At 44.0% G+C, this 21822-nt stretch overlaps 1 protein-coding gene across 2 annotated transcripts in view; it reads left to right on the top strand.

Moving 5' to 3' along the window:
* Positions 1–21822, top strand: part of ASPG (asparaginase) — a 133933-nt gene that overhangs the window by 36683 nt on the left and 75428 nt on the right. For both annotated transcript variants that reach the window (XM_020971230.2, XM_020971229.2), the window contains exon 7: positions 20635–20747. In XM_020971230.2, the coding sequence (XP_020826889.1) occupies positions 20635–20747 (113 nt within the window). The remainder of the gene's footprint in view (positions 1–20634; positions 20748–21822) is intronic.

Raw genomic sequence — 21822 nt, 5'->3', positions numbered from 1 at the left:
GTCCACTGGATCGAAGTAATTTTTTTTTTTAATTAGAGTTGGAAGGGCCCTTGAGTCCAATTTAGGTAGTAGTTGGATAGAGCCCTGGGCCTAGGGTCAGGAAGACCTGAGTTCAAATGTGACCTCAGACAAATACTAGCCTTGTGATCCTGGGCAGGTCACTTTATCTTCCGTTTGCCTCAGTTTCCTTAACTATAAAATGGGGATAGTAATAGAACCTACCTCTCATGGTTTTTGTGAGCATTAAATGAGATAGTATTTGTAAAGTGTACAGTACCTGGTATATAATAGGTGCTTAAGAAATGATTGTTTCTTTCCTTCCTAATCTGTAGCTGAGAAGGACTTCTCCAATAAGTGGTTAGCCAATCTTTGCTTGAAGACCTTCAGTGACAGGACATTTGGGCCACTGGAAAACACTTAGCTTAGGCAGTCATAATTCTTGTTCTACCATTAAGTCTCTCTGATACAAGGCAAGGTAGTCACCCAGACTGAACTTCAGTTTCCCCACCTGGGAACGGTGACCACACTGAGTCAAGCCTTTGGGCCCTCCAGCTAACTGTGTGTGGACCCCAAGGATCATTTTTTCTTCTCCTTCTCTTCCCATTCCCCCTCTCCCTTCCTCCTTCTCCCCCTCCTCCCATGTCAGTTTCCATGGTTTTATCTTCTTTCTGCTGATCTCAAACAATATACATTGTACTTACTACACTTACTAGCCATATGACCTGAACAACAATAATAACTGTGCCTGGCACTGTGCTAAGCACTGGGGATAAAAAAAGAAAGGTAAAAGACAGTCCCTGCCCTCAAGGAGCTTCCATTATAATGGAGGAGACAATGTGCCAACTAATAAATACAAAGCAAGCTATATACAGGTTAAATAGGAAGTAATTAACAGAGAAGGCATTGGAATTTTTTTTTTTTTTGCTTTTTGGTGGGGCAGTTGGGGTTAAGTGACTTGCCCAGGGTCTCACAGCTAGTAAATGTAAGGTGTCTGAGGCTGGATTTGAACTCGGGTCCTCCTGATGCCAGGGCCAGTCCACTGCGCTACCTAGCTGCCCCAAGGCACTGGAATTAAGAGGGGTTGGGAAGGGCTTCCTGTAGCAGGTAGGATTTTGCTTGGGACTTAAAGAAGCCATAGAGATCAGTAGTCAGAAGTGAGGAGGGAGAGCTTTCCAGGGTTGAAGGACAGCCAGAGAAAATGCCTGGAGCTGAGTGTCTCATTCCATGGAACAGCCAGGAGGCGAGTGTCACTGGTTTGAAGAGTACGTGATGGCTTTCCAATTTCTACATCTAGCCTGAGTCTCATCCCCAAGTGCCACATCATCAACTGCCTTTTGTGGACATTTCTAACTGGATCTACCACAGGCATCTCAAAGTCAGTATGTGTAAAAAAAGAACTCATCTTTGCCCCCAAGCCTACTCCTTTGAAACCTCCCTGTTTGTGCTGGGGGTGTTGCCATCATTCTGGTCACTCACGTTCACTATCTTGGTGACATCCTCACTCTCATTCACAACACAAATAGAATCAGTTGCCAAATCTTGTCATTTCTACCTCTATTAGACCTCTCACATGTATCTTCTTTTGACCCACAGCCAAGCTGTCATTACTTTTCACCTGGACTATTTCAGTAGTGTCTCTGCCTCAGGTCTCTGCCCTCTCTTGTCCATTCTCCACTCGGCTACCAGAATGATTTTCCTACAGGGCAGGTCCGATTATGTCACTTTCCTACTTAAACTCCAGTGGTTTCTTATTATGCATAGAATTAAATATACATTTCTCTGTTTGGTATTTAAAGCCTTTCATGACCTAGTTCCATCCTATTTTTGTAGGCTTGTTATACCTTACTCCCCTTCACACATACTATTAACCATCATGCTGTTCTTCACCCATGGTCCTTCATCTCCCATCTCATAAGCTCTCTCCACGCACGGAATGCCCTTCTTTTCTTATGTCAGCCTCTTACAATCCTTTGAAGCTTCCTTCAAGGCTCAGCTCATGAGCCACGTTTTACACTGAAGCCTTTCCTCATCAAAAAGAAATCCACCTCTATAGGTACATGATCTCTCCTCCCAGGTAGATTGTAAGGTCCTTAAGGGCAGGAACTGTTTCCCTTTTGTATTTGTAAGCCTAGTGCCTAGCACATAATAGAGTTCTGTCATTTTAGTCATGTCTAACTCTTCAGGACCGCATTTAGAGTTTTCTTGGCAAAGATACTGAAGTGGTTTGCCATTTTCTTCTCCAGCTCATTTTACAGGTGAGAAATCTAAGGCAAATGCCGTAAAGTGACTTGCCCAGGGTCACACAGCTAGTAAATATTTGAGGCTGGATTTGAACTCAGATCTTCCTTTCTTTAGGACTAGTGCTTCATCCACTTTGCTGCCTAGCTAGTTGGAAGAGGCTTTAGAATCAAAAAGCCATAAGAAATAGTGGGAATGTTAAAGACTAATACAGTCATCATTGTATAGATCGAATATATTGAGACCCGGGGTAGAGAAGGTACTTGCCCAAGGTCACAGTCAGTGTAAGAGTTGGAACCAGAATCCATGTTCTACCTTTGTGCTTTCCACGGACTGTGAGAAATGCAGCTACCTATCCAGTAATAGTTGAGCAGAGGTTACCCATCCTTACCATACCACAGTGCCATTTTTTTTTTATTGTACGTGCATGGGTGTATGCACACATGCAGGTGGATTTTAGGACTCTCTCCTCCTAATGCCTGTAGGTATATGCTCAAAAAATGCAAAATTGTTTTTATGTAATGGAAGACAAAGAAAATTTGAAAGCATCTGTTACCTTCTAACATTACAGGTCAATCCTACTGAGGGTTAGTATTGTCTGAAATTACATCCCTGTTCTTTCATATTAGCACAGGTTCAGTTTAATTCAATTTAACTAGCAACTAGTGGGCAGCTAGGTGACACAGTGGATTGGGCTTGGAGTGAGGAAGACTCATCTTCCTGAGTTCAAATCCAGCCTCAGACACTTACTAGCTGTGTGACCCTGGGCAAGTCACTTCACCCTGTTTGCCTCAGTTTCCTCATCTGTAAAATGAGCTGGAGAAGGAAATGGCAGACCACTCCAGTATCTCTGCCAGGAAAACCCCAAATGGGGTCATGAAGAGTCAGACATGACTGAAAAATGACTGGATGACAACAATAGTAGGTACAAAACCACATTATATTCTACATGTGGGTACAAAAATGAAGTCAGCCCTGCTCTCAAGGAGTTTACAATCTAAAAAGGAAGAGGTATATATGAAAATACGTAGCGCATAAGACAAAATATATCCAGGGTCAAAGGAAAGATTGAGCCCAAGTGCTCTAGGAAATTTTGAAGAAGGAGAGTCGGTTTCAGCTGGAGAGAATCACAGTGGGCTTCTCAGAAGAGGTGGCCTATGAATCTGGCCTTGGAAGAAGTGAAGAATTTCGGTAGAGGGCAGTCTGCACACATATATGGAGGCAGGAAGGGGCAGGATGCAGTTGGGGAACAGTGAGTTTGTTTGGAACAGAGACTATGGGACGGGGAATGATGTGAGATAAGGCTGAGAAGGTAGCTGGAGCCAGATTGTGTTGAGCCTCAGATGCCAGCTGGCTATGAGAAACTTCTAGAACAGCTGAGTTGAATTTTCTAGAAGGCTCTTTGATGCCCTCTACCAGCTTCTCTTTCCTCTCTTTCCTCTTCTCCTTCCCAACCTGGAAGAGGTTGGTAGCCCATGCCTGGCACACAATGGGTGCTTACTAAGTGTTTATTAATTGATTATGTCCGTAGTGGAAGGGGAGGACATTCCTAAGTTGCCTCCTACCCACGAGGGAGGGCAGCCTCTGCCGCTGGGGCTAGGTGGAATACCTATTCCTTGGGAGGATGAATCACAAATTCCAAACAAAAGCCCCAGCATCTGATGCTGTCCCCTTACCCGCTCTCCCAGCTGAGCTCTGGTCTTCTTGCTTTGTCCTATTCCCTTCATTTTTGAACAACTCAATGATGGTCGCACGTTGATTTGTAGTATTCCTCATCAAATCCCTGAGTCATAGACTCCGGAGAACAGTAGAGACAGAAGGAATCTACCTGGAACCTTGGGCAAGTTCCCTTTTCCCTCTGGGCCTTAGTTTACCCATTGGAGAAATGACAATCGGACTAGGTCAGGGGTTCTTAATCCTTTTTGTGTCCCGGATCCCTGTGGCAGTCTGGTGAAGCCCGTAGACCCCTTCTCAGAACAGTGTTTTTGAATGCGTAAGATAAAATGCATAGGATTACAAAGGAAAAGAATTTTATGAAATATAATTATCTGTCTGTCTATCAACAAGTTTCCGGTCTTTAGGTGAAGACTCTGGACTAGAGGGTCTTTGAGGGATCCTTTCTTCTTGCTTTACAGGCAGAGAAACAGGCCTGGAGGTGACTCATCTGATGAGTCAGGGGCAGAGTCGGGACTAGAAAGCCTAGGTCTCCTGACTTTCAATTCCGGGCTCTTTTTCTACACTGTACTCATTACTTGAGCTGCTGGGATGCAGATTTCCAGGTCCTCGAGGTGGGCAGCCAGAAGTGTGTGTTTCGGTTTGGTGCCCGTACTCAGCCCCAGCCGTGGACGTGGGAAGGCTCTTCTGCGGGCGAGGAAGGCACCCCCCCCTTTATGGGCTGGCAGGGTGGATCCTCCTCTGACTGTGGCCTGAACACCTGCCCTCCCGTGGTCCACCCACTTGGCAAGGGATCTTCGGCATTACTCCCTTCCCAGACCAGTTTGAGAAATCCCTTGGCTCCCTGATGATTTGTATGGCTGACATGAGGGGCAAGACTTGGAGGTGACTTTGTTGCATGGTGTGGGAGGTGAAGGGGGAACGGAAGGGAGGAAGAATATATGTGCCAAGCACTCTGCTGAGAGCTTTGCAACTTCTCCATTACCTAGTCCAGCAGCTCTAGGGAAGCCAGGTGGTGCAGTGGATAGAACGCCAGGCCTAGAGTCAGGAAGACCTGAGTCCAAATCCAGGCTCAGATATTTACTAGCTGTGTGACTCTGGGTAAGTCACTTAACCCTGTTTACCTCACTTTCCTCATCTATGACACGAGCTGGAGAAGGAAATGGCAAACCACTCCAGTATCTTTGTCAAGAAAACCCAAACTAGGGTCACGAAAAATTGGACATGACTGAAACAACTGAATGGCAAAGGAGGTTAACCCCTTGTGTGGGATTCCTTTTCAGTTCGCCCAATATTTACTCTCTATCTGTGGCATGACCAGCTTGGCCCTGCCTAGACTGCACAGGAGGCACTCTTCGCAGTTGGAAGAGACCTCGGATTGCTGAGGCCAACCCTGAGAAGCAGTGTGGTTACGTAGAAAGAGGGCTGGCTCAGGAATTAGAGGAGTTCCAATCCTGGCTCTGCTCAATTTGCCTTGAGCAAATTATCTAACTGCTCTGGGCCTCAGTTTCTTGTTTCTTTTTCTTTCTTTTTTTTTTTTTGCCTAGGGTCACACAATAAGTAAGTGTCAAGTGTCTGGTCTGAGGCTGGATTTGAACTCAGGTCCTCCTGACTCCAGAGCTGGCCCATTCTAGAGCTCTATCCATTGCACCACCTAGCTGCCCCTGCGCCTCAGTTTCTTAATCTGTACAATGAAGTGGTTGAACTAGACAACCTCTAAGATGTCCTCTAGCTTTGATTGTACAGCTGGGGAAACTGAGTCCCAGAAAGAGAAGGCACTTCCCTAGGCAGCTAGGTGGCACAGGGGATTGATTACTGGTCCTGAAGTTCAAATCCAGCTTCAGACACTAGCTGTGTGACCTTTAGGAAATCACTTAACCTCCCCATTTGTCTCAATTTCCTCAACCATAAAACAGATAATAATAGCACCTACCTACTAATGTGGTTGTGAGAATCAAAGGAGATATTTGTAAAGTGGTTACCACATTGTAGGCACTATATAATTTTTTTTTTGGTCCATTAGTTGTGTCCCCATTTGGGGTTTTCTGGGCAGAGATACTGGAGTTGTTTGCCGTTTCCTTCTCCAGCTCTTTTTATGATGAGGAAACTGAGGCAAATAGGGGTAAGTGACTTGCCCAGAGTTACACAGCTTGTAAGTGTCTGAGGCCAAATTTGAACTCAGATCCTGCTGATTCCAGGACTGGCACTCTATCCACTGTGCCACCTAGCTGCCTTATATAAAAATCAGCTATGGGTATTGTCACTATTTTTCCCCAAAGTCACAGAGCAAGTTATTGACAGAGCCAAGTCACATGCTCTGAACAGAAATGGGAAATTCGGGGCAGCTAGATGGCGCAGTGGATAGAGCACCAGCCCTGGACTTAGGAGGACCTGAGTTCAAATGTGACCTCAGACACATAACACTTACTAGCTGTGTGACTCTGGGCAAGTCACTTAACCCCAACTGCCTCACAAAAAACAACAACAAAAACCCCCCCCCCAAAAACAGAAATGGGATATTCCTTGGGGAGGGTTTAAAAATTGCAGTTATTTCTCTACCCACCCTAAACTCTGTGACAATACAAATTTTGCCTTTTAAAAGAGTAATTCCCCTGGGTTAATGAATTGTGTTGCTAGTTCTAAATTTTTTTTCCAGGCTCAAATTGGAAAGGTGACTTCCACTACCATGTGCTGAAATCTGTGAAGGGTATTCAAAATGTTTCCATTTATAAAAAGTCACAGCACCAAGGTTCCCTTGAAGCCACCCCCTACCCCTACTGTCACCCTATTGACCTTCTCTTTCCTTAGCTCCATCTCTGCCCTGGCTTGTTTGTCCAGCACTCTTTTCACTAGGTTGAACCCTCCTTGCCCTTAGGGTGCTCCCAGTCTAGAGGGGACTGGAGACAGAGAAGGAGCAGACCTAGACCCTACCCTCAGGACGCTGACACATCTACCAAGTGAGCCCCAGCTGCACCTCCATCTGGAGATTATTTCAGGGTCCTTCCAGCTGTGACAATGAGAATGAGCAAGTGCATCTGGAAATGCTTCCCGAATTCTAGAGCTCTATACAGATGTAGACACACACACACACACACACACACACACACACACACACACACACACAATTTGTATAGGGAGAAACTGAGGCTTGACAATTGCCTCTAGGTTAAAATATAGACTCCTTCACTTGGCCTCACAAGCCCTTTCCAATCTCACTCTGGCTGGCTAACCGAGCCCTGATCAATTTGTATAGGGAGAAACTGAGGCTTGACAATTGCCTCTAGGTTAAAATATATACTCCTTCACTTGGCCTCACAAGCCCTTTCCAATCTCACTCTGGCTGGCTAACTCTCCTTCAGAAGCTCCACTTCCAACCAAACCAGACTATTTGTTCTTCTTTTTTTTTTTTGTTTTTGTGTTTTGGCTAGGCAATCAGGGTTAAGTGACTCATCCAGGGTCACACAGCTGGGAAATGTCAAGTGTCTGAGGTCAGATTTGAACTCGTGTCCTTCTGACTTCAGGGCTGATGCTCTATCCACTACACCATCTAGCTGCCCCCCTATTTGTTCTTCCTTAAACAGGACATTCTGCCTCTGGCCCCTGTACTTTTGTAGGAGTCATTCCTCCTGATTGGAATTCACTCTCTCCTTATCTCTGCCTTTGGGTGTAATCCCAGGCTTCCTTCAAAGCTCAGCTCAGTTGCGCCCTCCTACATAATGCTCATCCCAATTGCCTTCAGTTGCTAGTGCCCTCACCCCTAGAAATTACTTTGCATGCATTTTCAATTTACTTTTCTGCATTATCTATTGTTTCCTTCCAAAGAATGTAAGCTCTTTGAGGGTAGGGATGGTCTCATTTTTATATTTGTATCTCCAATGCCTAACATAGTGTCAGTGCTTACTTAACAAATGGATTCAGGGATCAAGAACCCTAAGGGTGTTCCTTCGAGGTGTGCTCATGTACTTTCTTTGTCCTCCTTTTGGGATAGGCATCCAAGGAATTAGGTGTCTATGTCCCTGAGAGGGGTCTGTTTCTGTGTCTGGTGGACCCTCAGCTTAGTGTAGCAGCAAGACCACTGGAACTGAATGAATGAAAGAAGAGATGGGTGAGGTCATACTACCAATTAGTGGCAGAATTGACAAGAAATCAGGTTTCCTGACTCCCCATTAGCAATTGAGTGCAGGGAATGGGACTGGAAGAATGGGTAGGGAATGGATAGAGAGACAGACAGATAGATAATATTGGCGAGCGTTTATATAGTGCTTATCTCATTTGATCCTTGCAATAGACTTAGGAGGTGGTGATATTATTATTCCTATTTTACAGATGAGGAAACTGAGGCTGAAATAGGTTAAGTGAGTTGCCCAGGTCACCCAGGTAGGTAATAAGTACCTTGTGTTAGGATTCAAACTGAAGTCCTCCTGTCTCTGGGTCCAAGGCTCTATCCACTGCACCACCTAGCTACCTGATTATTATTTATTAAACACTTAACTATGTGCTGTAGTAAGTGTTGGGGACACAATTAGAAGCCAGGGAAACAATCCCTGTCCTCAAGGAGCTTACATTGTAGTGGGGGAACACAACATATAAAGGGAAGCTTGAGATAGGGAGCAGCTGGCAGCATGGAAGGTTGGCAAAAACTGACCTGTCCGAGTTGAGGGACCCTGGACAGAATCCAAGTCACCAGCAAGGAGGTGATGGTCTGAGCAGAGGTAGCATGATGTGGATCAGTCCAGGAAAATAATATTAACCTCAGTAATATTACAAATTATAGCAATTCTTCAGGGGATTCATGATCTCAGTGGTGTGAGTACCTTCTCATTTTTTGATGCAGATTTCAGTCCATCCATATGCCTGTTGACTGACTGACTGATCTGCACGTCATGCTCTGTCTTGTGGATGTCTTCTGAACTCCCCCTGAGAAGATCTGCCCGATGCATTGCAAATCTTTCTCTGGTCGCTTGACATCCTTCCTGGATGTCAGTGCAGCACTCAGGCTAGCCCTTCACTACTCGGGGCTGCCATGTCACTGGCCCCTCCTCTGTTTCTGATCCTACATGTGCTTCATTATGCCAGTAAGATAACAGTAACTCACATTTTTATTGCATTGTAAGATTTGCAAAGACTTTCCCCTCACAACACCCCTGTGATATAGGCAGTGCAGGTGCTAATTATCAATGAGAATCTTAGTGGACTTTAGAGACCATCTATTCCAAAATGCTAATTTTATAGAAGTGGAAACCGAGGCTACAAAGGGGAAAGAGACAAATCCAAGGTCACATAACTAGTAAATATTGTACTTGGGGTTTGAATCCAGGGCTTTTGACTCCAAGTTTTAGGGCTGTGTAAAATTGTTGTCAAGAACGGTCTACATATGGATAAGAAAGCTCTGTCAGATTAACTCCCTCATATTCAAGAGGGGGAAACTGAGGCCCTGCTTTGGAAGGGAAGAAATTTGCTGAAGGCGATAAGTAGCATAGTTCATAGCAAGTAGAGTTGGAAGGAAGTTCACCCAGTCCAACCCCTTCCTTTTACAGAAGAGAGAACTAACCTTAGGGGTCTTCCCCCAGGTGGGGTATGGTAGATGAGGTAAGCTATTATACAAGCTATTTTCAGCTCGTAGAACATTGGGCACATAGTATCTGCCTGCCCTTGTCCCGAGAAAACCCAACAAAGGCAAGATGTGAGGGAGGCCCTTCCCAGCCTCAGTCACCCTGGGGAGAGATGAGTCACAATCTCATGTGGTGTTTAGTGTGGTACTTCCTAGTGGCCCCAGTGCCCACTGGCAGAGTGCGGGGGAGTTTGCTGTGTGAATCATGAGCTCTCTGCTAGCTTCCACCTGTCCAAGTCCCAACAGGCTGCAAGAATCAGGTGGTGCCAAGCCATCAATGAATAATTGGGTGAGTGAGTTATTGCAAGGGAGGCAACATGGTGTGGTAGCAAGAATACTGAGTTGGGAGTAGGGGACACCTGGGTTCTAGACTGTCACTGACTTGCTCTGTGACATTGGGAAAATCACTTCCCATTTTTTGGCCTCAGTTTTTCCCATTTGTAAAATGAGGGATGAGGTGAATGGACTTGAACAGTGGCGTCAAATAAAAATGGGGGCCTCTATCTCATAATAATACCTCTGTAGATCACATGTTGACAGTTTTAAAACACAATGTTATCTATGTTTTGTTGTATTTTTATTTTTGTTTTAATCTGGTTTGGGCTGCACTCGGGAGTGTTGCAAGCCCTGTGTTTGACACCTCTGGACTAGAGGATCTTCAAGGCACCTTCTAGCTCTTGGATTCTTGAATCTTGGAAAATGGAGTTTGAGGCGCAAGAAGAGGTGGGGGGCCACCTCTTCCACATTCTGCTCTGATCGTGTTCATTGCCTTTTAGTCTGTCAAAGCATCTAGTCTCTAAAAGCCAGACTGGGGTCTCTATTTGTGCCTCCCACTTCACCAGGTTTTTGGGAGGATAGTGCATTTATAAACCTTGAAGTATTGTGGACATATGACTTAATAAGATGATAATAACAATAATATTTATTATTATTACTCTAGTTCTCATACTCCTTCAGCATTTGCTGTCTTGAACTTCTTTTTAGCTCCAAGGTATGGTTTGTTTTGCATCATTTCCTTTTGGTTTGTGTATTTGTTTTATACCATCTATTAGTTCCATGAAGGGAAGGACCTTGTTGTACTCATCGTTTTTTTTTTCTTTCTAGAGCTGTACTCTCCATTACCTTTCCCCCTCCCCTTCCTCCCTCTCTCTACCTGTCATCATCTAGCTTTAGTGCTTCAGGATCAGGATGGGAGCAAAGGGAGACCATCTAGCAATAACAACAGAAGGTTTACTTAGTTCCGGCATGGAAAGGACATTCAGCAAGGATATATAGGGTTGATTCAGTTGACCAGAGCTCCTACGCCTTTGTCATCCGTGCTAATGTGCTGGTCAAGCCTGAGGGAGGAGCTTCTGACTCTTGACTCACTGACTTTTGTATATAGGACGCCAAGAAGTTATGTCAACAGTTTAGCCTTGTGGGCCAATTAAGTAAATATCTTTTAATGAAAAACCAGCTGAGCCTGCGTGGGTTAGATTTTGCTCCTGCAATATCCCTGATACTTCATATTCAGTAAAGGATAATATGTTTCCAAAGGTGTCAGTTCAGTGTGAACCCTGATAGCCCCTCCCAACCTGGAAAGGCCTTGAGTGCAGGCCCAGTGGTAGACTGTTTCATCTATTCAGGCATAAGCATACCTTAACTAAGTGCCATAAGTCTCATTAGTAGAAAATTAGCTTCCAGTTGATAGATTTCTTACAATTTTTTCTGACAATTTTTTTTTGGTGTTGAGTCATTTCAGTTGTGTCTGACTCTTTGTGGCCTCACTTGAGGTTTTCTTGGCAAAGATACTGGAGTGGTTTGCCATTTCCTTATCCAGCTCATTTTACAGATGAGGAAACTGAGGCAAATAGGGTTAAGTGACTTGTCCAATGTTACATAGTAAGTTTATCTGAGGCTAGATTTGAACTCAAGAAGAGGAGTCTTATGACTCCAGTCCCAGTGTTCTCTCCACTGCACCATCTAGCTGCCCATTTTTTTTGGTTTTGTTTTTTTTAGGCAATTGGGGTTAAGTGACTTGCCCAGGGTCACACAGCTAGTAAGTGTCAAGTGTTTGGTATGAGGTCAGATTTGAACTCAGGTCCTCCTGACTTCAGGGCCAGGGCTCTATCCACTGTGCCACCTAGCTGCCCCCGACATGCATAGCATTATTTTATTTTTATTTTTAATTTTTTTTTGTGAGGGCAATTGGGGTTAAGTGACTTGCCTAGAGTCACACAGCTAGTGAGTATTATGTGTCTGAGGCTGAATTTGAACTCAGGTTCTCCTGACTCCAGGGCCGGTTCTCTATCCACTGCGCCACCTAGCTGCCCATTTTTGGCAATAATAAATTCAAAAATTTGTCTATAGGAGACTTTCAGAAGTCACATACTGCAAATTCTCCATTTTGCGAATGAAGAAACTGAGGCCAGAGAATTTTAATGATTTGCTCAAGGCAACAAGGGTAGTATCAGGCAGAATTTGAAGTAAGGTCCATTGACTCAACAGCCAGTGTTTTCTCCACTGTATGGTAATTGCCATCCATTGAGGCATGGAAGGATAAATCATAGCTCTTTAGAAGTAGGGGCAGTGGAAATAGGATTGTGTTTGGGGTCAGAGGACCTGGGTTGGAATCCCAGCTCACTACTTTGAAGATACTTTGAAGGTCCTCCTCTATCTCTACATTTCTACATCTGTGATGTTGTGATTTCCCTCTGGGCCAGGTGCAAGAACTTGCTTGTACTGGTCACTGGGGAAATACTTGTATATTAATTGACTGTGACTAGCTCAAGGTCATAAAGCTAGCCAATCACAGAAATCACATCACCTGACTGCACCTGAGACCTTGAGAAAACCCAGATGCCTCTTGGTGCATAGATGACAAAGCTGCTGGGGATTTCCCTGGGCAGAGAGCCTAAAAGAAACCAGCACCTTTCTGTGTCACTGTATTTTTTGGCTGTCCTGATGTTTGATTTCATTGATGAAGGGAACTCCAGTGTGATGACTCCTCCCACCAAGGCAGATTGGCCACTCGTCTGTAACTTGGAATCTAAGAGATTTGCCTAGGGAACTGAGGAGTTTCCAGGATCACACAGTATGTGCCAGAGGCAAAATTTGAACCCGGGTTTTCTTGACTCTCAGGCTGACTGTCTATACACACTGCCCCTTTGTATAGTCAGGTAAAATAGGAAGGGAGAAAGAATGTAGGACTCAGTGGCAAAAGAAGGACAGAGGGGACACACTGTCCCAGGAAGATTTCACTGTCCCCTGGATACTTACTGAGCACAGCTGTCCTTAGGGCCACTCACTTTGGTTCTTCTGCTGATGCTGAGAGGTACTTAAGGAACACACAGAGGGACAGTACTGCTGATGGGTTCTTGAAGCAACCAACTGGTTGCTTCAGGTTGCTGAGAGCTTGACTGAATGTGAGGAGAGGGCAGGGAACAGGAAGATTATGTTCATGGCTTGGTTTCGTGGAACCATCAGTTGGAGCCCTCAGCACCGTCCTTTCTGTGATTGTCTCTCTGCTCTCCTGGTTTTTCTCCTGAGAATGGCATCAGAGGAGGTATGCTATTGATGTTCCTGAGGTATGTCTTTCTGTGTCTGGTGGAGGCAGCCTCGTGTAGTAGAAAGACAATTGACTTGGGTTTGAATCTTACCATTTGCTTTACTAGAGGGAATTTCCTCCCTGGGAATTTCCTTATGCTGTTGAAATCTGAAGTCTAGATAGAGAAAAAGAATGTCAGATTGGGGGTAGACTAGACTTGCTTTAAACTTGCTTCAGAAGCAGCTAGGTGATGTAGTGGATAGAGAGTTGGGAATGGAGTCAGGAAGGCCCAAGTTCAAATCCAGCCACAAACACTTACTAACTGGGTGACCCTGGGCAAGTCACTTAACTTCTATTTGTCTTAATCCAGTGGAGAAGATAAGTAATGGCAAATCCTTTCAGGATCTTTGCCAAGAAAACCTCATATACAGTATCAGCATGCTATGGTTCACTGGAACATGAAGAGTTAGACATGACTGAACAGCAACAAAGACTTGCTAGATATGGGAGATTGGATAAGTCAGTTTCTCTCTCTGGACCTCAGTTTCTTCATCTATAAAATGAGGAGATTGGACTAACTAGTTAATCTCTAATATTCTGTGATGGTTTTTGCTGCCGCCCTGGAGCAGTTGCTTTGGCATGGCGGGTGTGTGTGTGTGTGTGTGTGTGTGTGTGTGTGTGTGTGTGTGTGTGTGCGCGCGCGTGCACAAGGGGTGATGCAGAGAGCCTTTGCACTGTGGAATTTCTATTCTCTGGGGCCCTTCTTTCCACTTAGGGATGCTTATGAAGTTTCCCTGATACTTTATTATTTCTGTTGTTGCCTGGGATTTTATTAAGCACCCTATGTGCCAGGCGGGAAAGGCAGAATGATGAAGTGGAGAACGAGGATCTCTTGGGTTCAAGTCTTGTTATTGGCACATGTTTGCTCTGTGAACCTGGCTGGACAATTCATTTAACTTGTCAATAATAGCTGGCATTTGTATAGTGCTTTATGATTTATTAAAAAGTACTTTAAGTATGTTATCCCATTTGGCATTCACAATAACCCACTGAGGTAGGTGCTATTATTATCATCTTCATCTTACAGATAAAGAAACAGTCTGAGAGCAGAAAAATTACTTGCCTGGTGTCAACAGCGTTAATAAGTGTCTGAGGCAGAATTTGAACTCATATCTTCCTGATTCCTAATAAGTCACTCTAGGCAAATTTCAGTGCTCTAGGCCAGTGATGTCAAAGTCAAATAGAAAAGTGGGGGCCACTAAGCTTACATAAGGTCCCTGGGGGCTGCATATTGACTTAGATAACCACATGTTAATATTATGTATGTTTTATTGCATTTATTTATTTTGTTAAAATATTTCCTAATTCCATTTTAACACGGTTGGGGCTCTTGGGAGTACTGTGGAGATGGCGTTGACTAGCTTGGGAGGAACCAGGAAAGCCCATGTAGCAGATAAGTGTTTGAGCTGAGATTTTAAGGAAATTGGAGATTCTCAGAAATGGAGGTGAAGAGGGCATTCTGGACTCAGGGGATGGCCTGTGCAAAGCCACAGAGATGGGAGCTGGAATGGCGTGTGTGAGGAGACAAGGCAAACTGGTCAGTAGAGCATGTGAGAGGGATTCATATATAATGAGGCTACAAACGAAGGTCAAGGGGCTTTACGTGTCCGATGGAAGAGTCTGTATTTGATACTAGAGGTACTGGGGAGCCATTGAAGTTTTGTTAGCGGAGGAGTGACATGGTCAGACCTGTGCTTTAAAAAAAAATCACTTTGGCACCTGGTGGCTCAGTGGACAGAGCTCTGGCTTCACTGGCACGGTGCCTGACATATCAGAGGCCCCATAAAAATGCCTATTCCCCTCCCAAAGCAGCTCATTCTACTTTCAGGCAGCTGGAATTTGTAAGGACACTCTCTTTGCATTGAGTTGAAATTTGCCTCTCAGCAACATTTCCCTCTTGTTCTAAATTCTCTGACACTTGAAGACAGCAGTCCTATCTATTCCAAGTCTTCTCTTTGTCAGGCTAAACAGCCTTAGTTGTTTTATTTTATTTTTGTTTGTTTTGTTTTGTTTTTTATTTTCAGGCGATTGAGGTTAAATGACCTGCCCAGGGTCACATAGCTAGTAAGTGTCACATGTTTGGACTGAGGCTGGATTTGAACTCAGGTCCTCCTGACTTCAGGGCCGGTGCTCTATCCACTGTGCCACCTAGCTGCCCCTTAGTTGTTTTAGATGGATAGTTTTGAGTCCCCTCATTATCTTGGTGGTTGTCCTCTGAACACAATTCAGCCGCTCAGTGTTTCTGACTCCCTGGAATGATACGATGGAAAGAATCCTCTCCTTGAAATATGGCTTCTAAATCTTGGCTCAATCAGCAGTTACCTGTATGACTTTGGGGAAATCAAAACCTCTCTACACCTATTGAGGTGTAGTCTTTTTTTTTTTTTGACTAGGCAGTGGGGTTAAGTGACTTGCCCAAGGTCACACAGCTAGTTAAGTGTCAAGTGTCTGAGGCTGGATTTGAACTCAGGTCCTCCTGACTCCAGGGCTGGTGCTCTATCCACTGCACCACCTACCTGCCCCCCACCTCAATTTCTTTAACTACAAAATGTAAAGGTTTGATTATGAAGCCCCTAATGTCCCTTCTTTGATCTTATGATGCTAGAGGCAGTTAGGTGCATAACGGATAGAACGCTGGGCCTGGAATCAGGAAGACCCGAGTTTAAATCCAGCCTCCAGTACTAGCTTTGTGACCCTGGGCAAGTCACTTAACCTCTGCCTGGCTCGGTTATCTAAACTATAAAAGAGAGGTAATAACAGCACCTACCTCCCAGGGTTATTGTGAGGATCAAATGAAATAAGTATTTGTAAATTGCCTGGCTAATAGTAGATGCTTAATAAATGTTTGCTCCCTTCCTTCTTCCAAATATGACCTCTAGAACTGAGCATAGTATTTCAGATGTGGTCTGATCAGAGTAGAGTATAATGAAATCATCACTTCCTTAGCCTAAACATTTGCATCTGTTAGTGGGACCTTAGACTCTTCTTGAGCTGTTAAATTATTGACTCACTCCCCCTAGAAAGGCCTGGGTCCTTTTCACCTGAATGGCAGTGACATTCCCCCAAACCTGTAGGTGAGACATTGGGTTCAGGTTAGAACAGAGACCTCTGAACTCCCTATTATCTCTGATCATCTGTTATTTGGTGATAATGCTGGATCACTTGATAGGGGTCTGGTTATTAGAAGGCTTTGAAAGTTACCTTTAATGTGGGTCATTGTTTTTTCTATCATACTGCAGAAACAGGAGAAGGAAGAGAAACCTAGCAGTCAAAGTGGGCCGGGAGGGGAGGTGTGAGAAAAATTATGGCTCTGTTCAAGGTTAAGCATACAGTAGGCACTTAATAAAATGGAATTGAATCTCTAAATTTTCAGATACATGACTGCTTTGTGAAGTAGTGAATTTCCCATCACTGAAATTACTGAAGCAAAGAGATTTTATTCAGAGGACTCTTGCAATGGGAGGAGGCCTCTGAGGACTCTTTTAAGATTTTTCTGATTCTCTGAGATAGATGTAATCAGCAGAGGAAGGCCCTGGGTGCTGCCTGGGTCTGACATTCCTCTTGTCTTTCCCTGGGGATTGAAGGACCTTGGGTGAGATGTTCTGATTGAGTCACTGTTTATCTATCAGTCCATTTAATTAAAAGCCAGGGGCTGGTTTGTAGGCAGGAATTAAGGTCTGTGTGTAAATATTTTCCCCTTGGAGCCATAACTCTTGGAAAACTGGAAGGCAATGGCACATCGACCCTTGTCTGCTGCCTTATCTGGCCTCCCAGCTGAGACAGAATTCCCTTGTTCGAATGATCCTGGCCCCTCCATTGTATGGGGACTGATTGATGGCAGGACAGTGGGGGCAGTGAGGAGTGCGGTTAGTATTCACAGGCCCTGTACCCAGGCCTCCATGCCTATCTCCCAAATCAGTCACTCCTACTCCCCTTGACCTTGAAATTATAATAAATACATTTTCCTTAGTTTATTAAAAAACATAAGTGTCTCATATTTTAATAATGTAGCGTGAAACTACCTTCCATAATATTGTGCTGAGAGGCAGCTTGGTCTAGTAGAAAAAACATGGGATTAGAATCCAGAGACTAGGGCTGGGATCTTTCACTAAGTTGCCTGTGATATTGAGCAAATCAGCTCACCTCACTATGGCTCAGTTTTCGTCTCTGTGTGATGAGAGAATTGGCCTACATGCTAAAATCTCTTCTAGCTTTGACATTCTATGTTCTGTGTTCTAAAGTTCTGATTTTATGTTCAATTATTTTTGAGGACCCTTTCCCTTTGCTTGTGTGTGTGTGTGTGTGTGTGTGTGTGTGTTTGTTTTTGGTGAGGCAGTCGGGGTTAAGTGACTTGCCCAGGGTCCCACAGCTAGTAAGTGTCAAGTGTCTGAGGCTGGATTTGAGCTCAGGTCCTCCTGACTCCAAGGCTGGAGCCCTATCCACTGTACCACTTAGCTGCCCCTTCCTTTGCTAATGTTTTGTGATTCTATGATTGAAGGTCCCTGCCAGCTCTGGCCTTTCATGATCTACAATTGGTGGGTTTCCTTAAAGTGAGGCCACCTGAGGAGTGGCATTTATTGTGCGTGGTCACTAATGCAGGGACCCAGGTCACATTCCATCTCTTGAGGGCAGGGACTAGGCTTCATTCTTTTCAGTACCTGTCTGTTTGTCTGTCTGTCTGTCTCTTTTTTTTTCTAGGCAATGGGGTTACTTGACTTGCCTAGGGTCACACAGCTAAGTGTCAAGTATCTGAGACAGATTTGAACTCAGGTCCTCCTGACTCCAGGGCTGGTGCTCTATCCACTGTGCCACCTGGCTGCCCCTTCATTGTCTCTCTTAGCAGTAAGCACAGGGTCCTTCACATCTGTTTAATGTCTAAATGAGTCAATGAATTTGATCTTCCCCGAAACCCTGGGAAGGAGGCTGGGCAGGCATTATTAGCTCCATCTGAAATAGGAGAGAATTGAAGAGGGAAGTGACTTGCCTAAGGTCTCATAGAGTTGTGGGAGTCAAAACATCAGTCAGTTCAGGAATTTTGATCTCTTAGTACAGGGCCCTGTTGTAAGCCCATTTTGGGTTAGTAAAAGAGGAAAGGAGTTGTCGTAAGTCTCTTCTAAATCATTTAATTGAATAATTAATAACTCAATCATTAATAATTTCTATAGGACTTTCAGAGTTACAAAGTACTTTCTTTTCAATAACCCTGTGAAGTGGGTAGTTCAAGTGTTATTATTGGGCAGTGAGGGGCTCGGCATAGAAGAGCTGAATTTGGAGTCAAGAAGACCCAAGTTTTAATCTCAACCCAGACACTTTGGCTGTGTTACCCTGGGCAAGTTTCTTAAACTCTCTCAGCTTTAGTTTCCTCATCTGTAAAATGAGGATGATAATAATACTAGTACCAATCTTTCAGGCTTATTGTGAGGATCAGATAAGATAATATTTGTAAAACACTTTGAAACACTTAAGAGTTCTATATAAGTGCTAGCTATTATTATGGTTCTCACTTTACAGAGGGAGAAACTATAGTACAGAGGAGGGAGGGACGTAACTTGGCCACAGTCACGTCACTAGAAAGTGTTGGAATCAAGATTTGAACCCAGGTCTTCTGACCCTGAATTTAATGTTCTTATTCCCTAAAGGCTGCTTTGGACTCTGTGTAGAATACAGAACTGTGTAAGACATAGCCCTTCCCCTCAAGGAGCTCTCCAACCAATTCAATGGTGCTTTTAGAGGGAGAAAGGTCATCTTAGAGGTCATCTGGTGAGACCTGAGAAGTGGTCACTCTGCTTCCACTTGACTTGTTTCTCTCACAAGGTTTCTCTGAATATTAAATTCATTCATTCAGTATATGTGAGGCTGAGGTGTTTTCTTCAGCTTAGAAGGGTGACTGCAAGGTCAAATCCTAACACATTAAGTTTCATTTGTTGTTTTTCTTTTTGTTCCGTCGTTTCAGTTATGTCTGACTTTTTATAATCCAATCTGGGGTTTTCTCAGCAAAGATACTGGAGTGGTTTGCCATTTCCTTCTCCAGCTCATTCTCCAGATGAGGAAACTGAGGCAAGCAGGGTTAAGTGACTTGCCCAGGGTCACACAGCTAGTAAGTGTCTGAGGCCAGATTTGAACTCAGTAAGATGACTCCAGGCGCAGTGCTCTATCCACCGAGCCACTTAACTGCCCTTGTCTTACCTTTCTTTAAACAAAAGTAATCAGAACATAGAACATCAGATAAGAGAGAGAACTTAGAATACCTAATTTAAAATGCTAGAGATGGAAGGGCCTTAGCAGTCCTTTAGTCTAATCCTTTCATTTTATAGATGAGGAAACCGAGGCCTGGAGAGGGCAGGATATTGGGATCCATCACTGTGGGTAGCAACTCTGGAAGGGGCAGATAGAAGGAAAAGGAAGTGATCAGATGATGTTAAAAAAAACCCCAACAAATATCACTTTAGACCTTTCTACATACACCTCCCACTTCCTTTTTTTAAAAATGTTCTTTGTTAATTTATTTATTTTTAATTTTCAACATTCACTTCTACAAGATTTTGAGTTCTAAATTTTCTCCCCCTCCTTCCACTCTCCCCTGCCCAAGATAGCATGCAATCAATCAGATATAGGCTCTACATGTACAATCATATTAAATATATTTCCACATTAGTCCTGATGTAAAGAAGAATTAGAACCAAAGGGAAAAACCATGAGAAGGAACAAACACAAAAAGTAAAAAAGAAAGAAAAAATAGTATGCTTTGATCTGCATTCATATGCATCTGATCCATAATTCTTTCTCTGTATATAGATAGCATTTTCTATCATGAGTCTTTTGGAATTGTCTTAGATCATTGCATTGCTGAGAAGAGTTAAGTCTACCCAAGTTGGTCATCACACAATGTTGCTGTTACTGTGTACAATGTTTTTCTGGTTCACCCCCTATTTTCACAATCTTGCTCTTCTATGATTTCTTTGGCCCTTCAGATCTGCCCTCTCCGTTCACTATAATCTGATGTCATCTGCATAAGTGTGTCTGGGGGAGGGTGAAAGTGAAAGGTGGCTGAAGACCTGGTGAGATTGTCCTGTCCCCCTGTTTTGTTAAACAAATGCAGTCCATTGCTGAACACCAGTTGAATGTTTTTAGCCTTGCTGTGCTCTGCTGTGGGTGGGGTGGGGTAGGGGACCAGACTTGGAGAGGAGCTAGGTGACATGTGACCTTGAGGAACTCACACTATCCTGAGGGAGACAGGACATATGCACAGTTTTTGCAAGTGACAAATACAGGAACCATGCAGTCAAGGGTCTAAGGGCTGCAGGAATCCAGAGAATGGAGAAATGGGCATGGGCAGGGACAGTGGGAAAGATTTGCATGAGGTAGAATAGATGCAGGGCCTGGAAGAATAAGAAGGATTTGAATGAAGGGAGCAGCAGTAAGGGAATAGCAGACCTTAAGCCCCTCCAACACAGGACAGAAACAGGCACTTGGGAATAGCTTCTCCTGTGGAAGTCTTCAGTAGCTTTCTTTCTGTGCCCAACAGTCAACCGTGAACTCATTCTGAAGGCGAGTATGAACAAACAACTTGTGGTACACAGCAGCATGGAGAGAAATGTTGGCGTCCTGCGGCTCTATCCTGGGATTACTGCGGCCATGGTAGGCACAGGCCCTGGGGCTTGGGATAGTGCCTGAATTTCTGGGATGTTCAGGTCAAATCTCATCAAAATGTATGTTATTATGCCTTCTTTTAAGCAAGAGCAATAATCATAGAACATAGGATGTCAAGAGGAAGCCAGGAGTAGTGGATTGAGAGTTCAAATCTCACTTCAGCCAATCTCACACTGGCTCTGTAACCCTGGGCAAGTTACTTAACCTCTCAGTGTCCCAGAGCTCTCTCAACATTGTAATTTTTTTAATACAATGTTATTTATTTTTAGTTTTCAACATTTACTTCCACAAGATTTTGAATTCCATATTTTCGCCCCATCTCGCCCCTACCCTCACCCCAAGATGGCATGCATTCTGAATGCCCCTTCCGCTAGTCTGCCCTCCCTTCTGTCTCTCCCTCCCCTTCTCTTATCCCCTTCCCCTTCTATTTTCCTGTAGGGCAGGATAGATTTCTGTACCTCATTTCCTGTATTTCTTATTTCCCAGTTGCATGTGGAAACATGTTTAAACGTGTTTTTAAAACTTTGGGTTCCAAATTTTCTCCCTTCCTCCCATCCCACCCACCCTCATTGAAAAGGCAAGCAAGTCAATACAGGCCATACATGTGCAGTTATCCAAAACACTTCCATAGTATTCATTTAACATTATAATTTGTAAGGGTCAAAAGAAAGAATAGAATAAATGGGGGGGGCGGGATAGGATTAAGGGAAATAGAATTGGTTTTTCACAACATGGCTACTATGGAAATGTTTTGCATAACTGCACATGTATAACCTGTATTGAGTTGCTTGCCTTTTCAGTGAGGGTGGGTGGGGAGGGAGGAACAGAGAAAATTTAGAAGCCAGAGTTTTAAAAGCACATGTTAAAAAAAAAAGTTTTCACATGCAACTGAGAAAGAAGAAATATAGGAAATGGAGTACAGAAATCTCTCTCAGGAAAGTAGAAGGAGAAGGGGATAAGAGAAGGGAGGGAGAGATAGAAGGGAGGGCAGACTAGGGGAAGGGAAATTCAGAATGCATTCCATCTTGGGGTGGGGAGAGGGGCGAGATGGGATGAAAATTTG

The sequence above is a fragment of the Phascolarctos cinereus genome, unplaced genomic scaffold, assembly GCF_003287225.1.
Source record: "Phascolarctos cinereus isolate Bilbo 61053 unplaced genomic scaffold, phaCin_HiC Scaffold_2;HRSCAF=192, whole genome shotgun sequence".
NCBI lineage: Eukaryota > Metazoa > Chordata > Mammalia > Diprotodontia > Phascolarctidae > Phascolarctos > Phascolarctos cinereus.
Note: the sequence above shows the minus strand (reverse complement) of the source record. Positions and strands in the feature narration are given on the sequence as shown.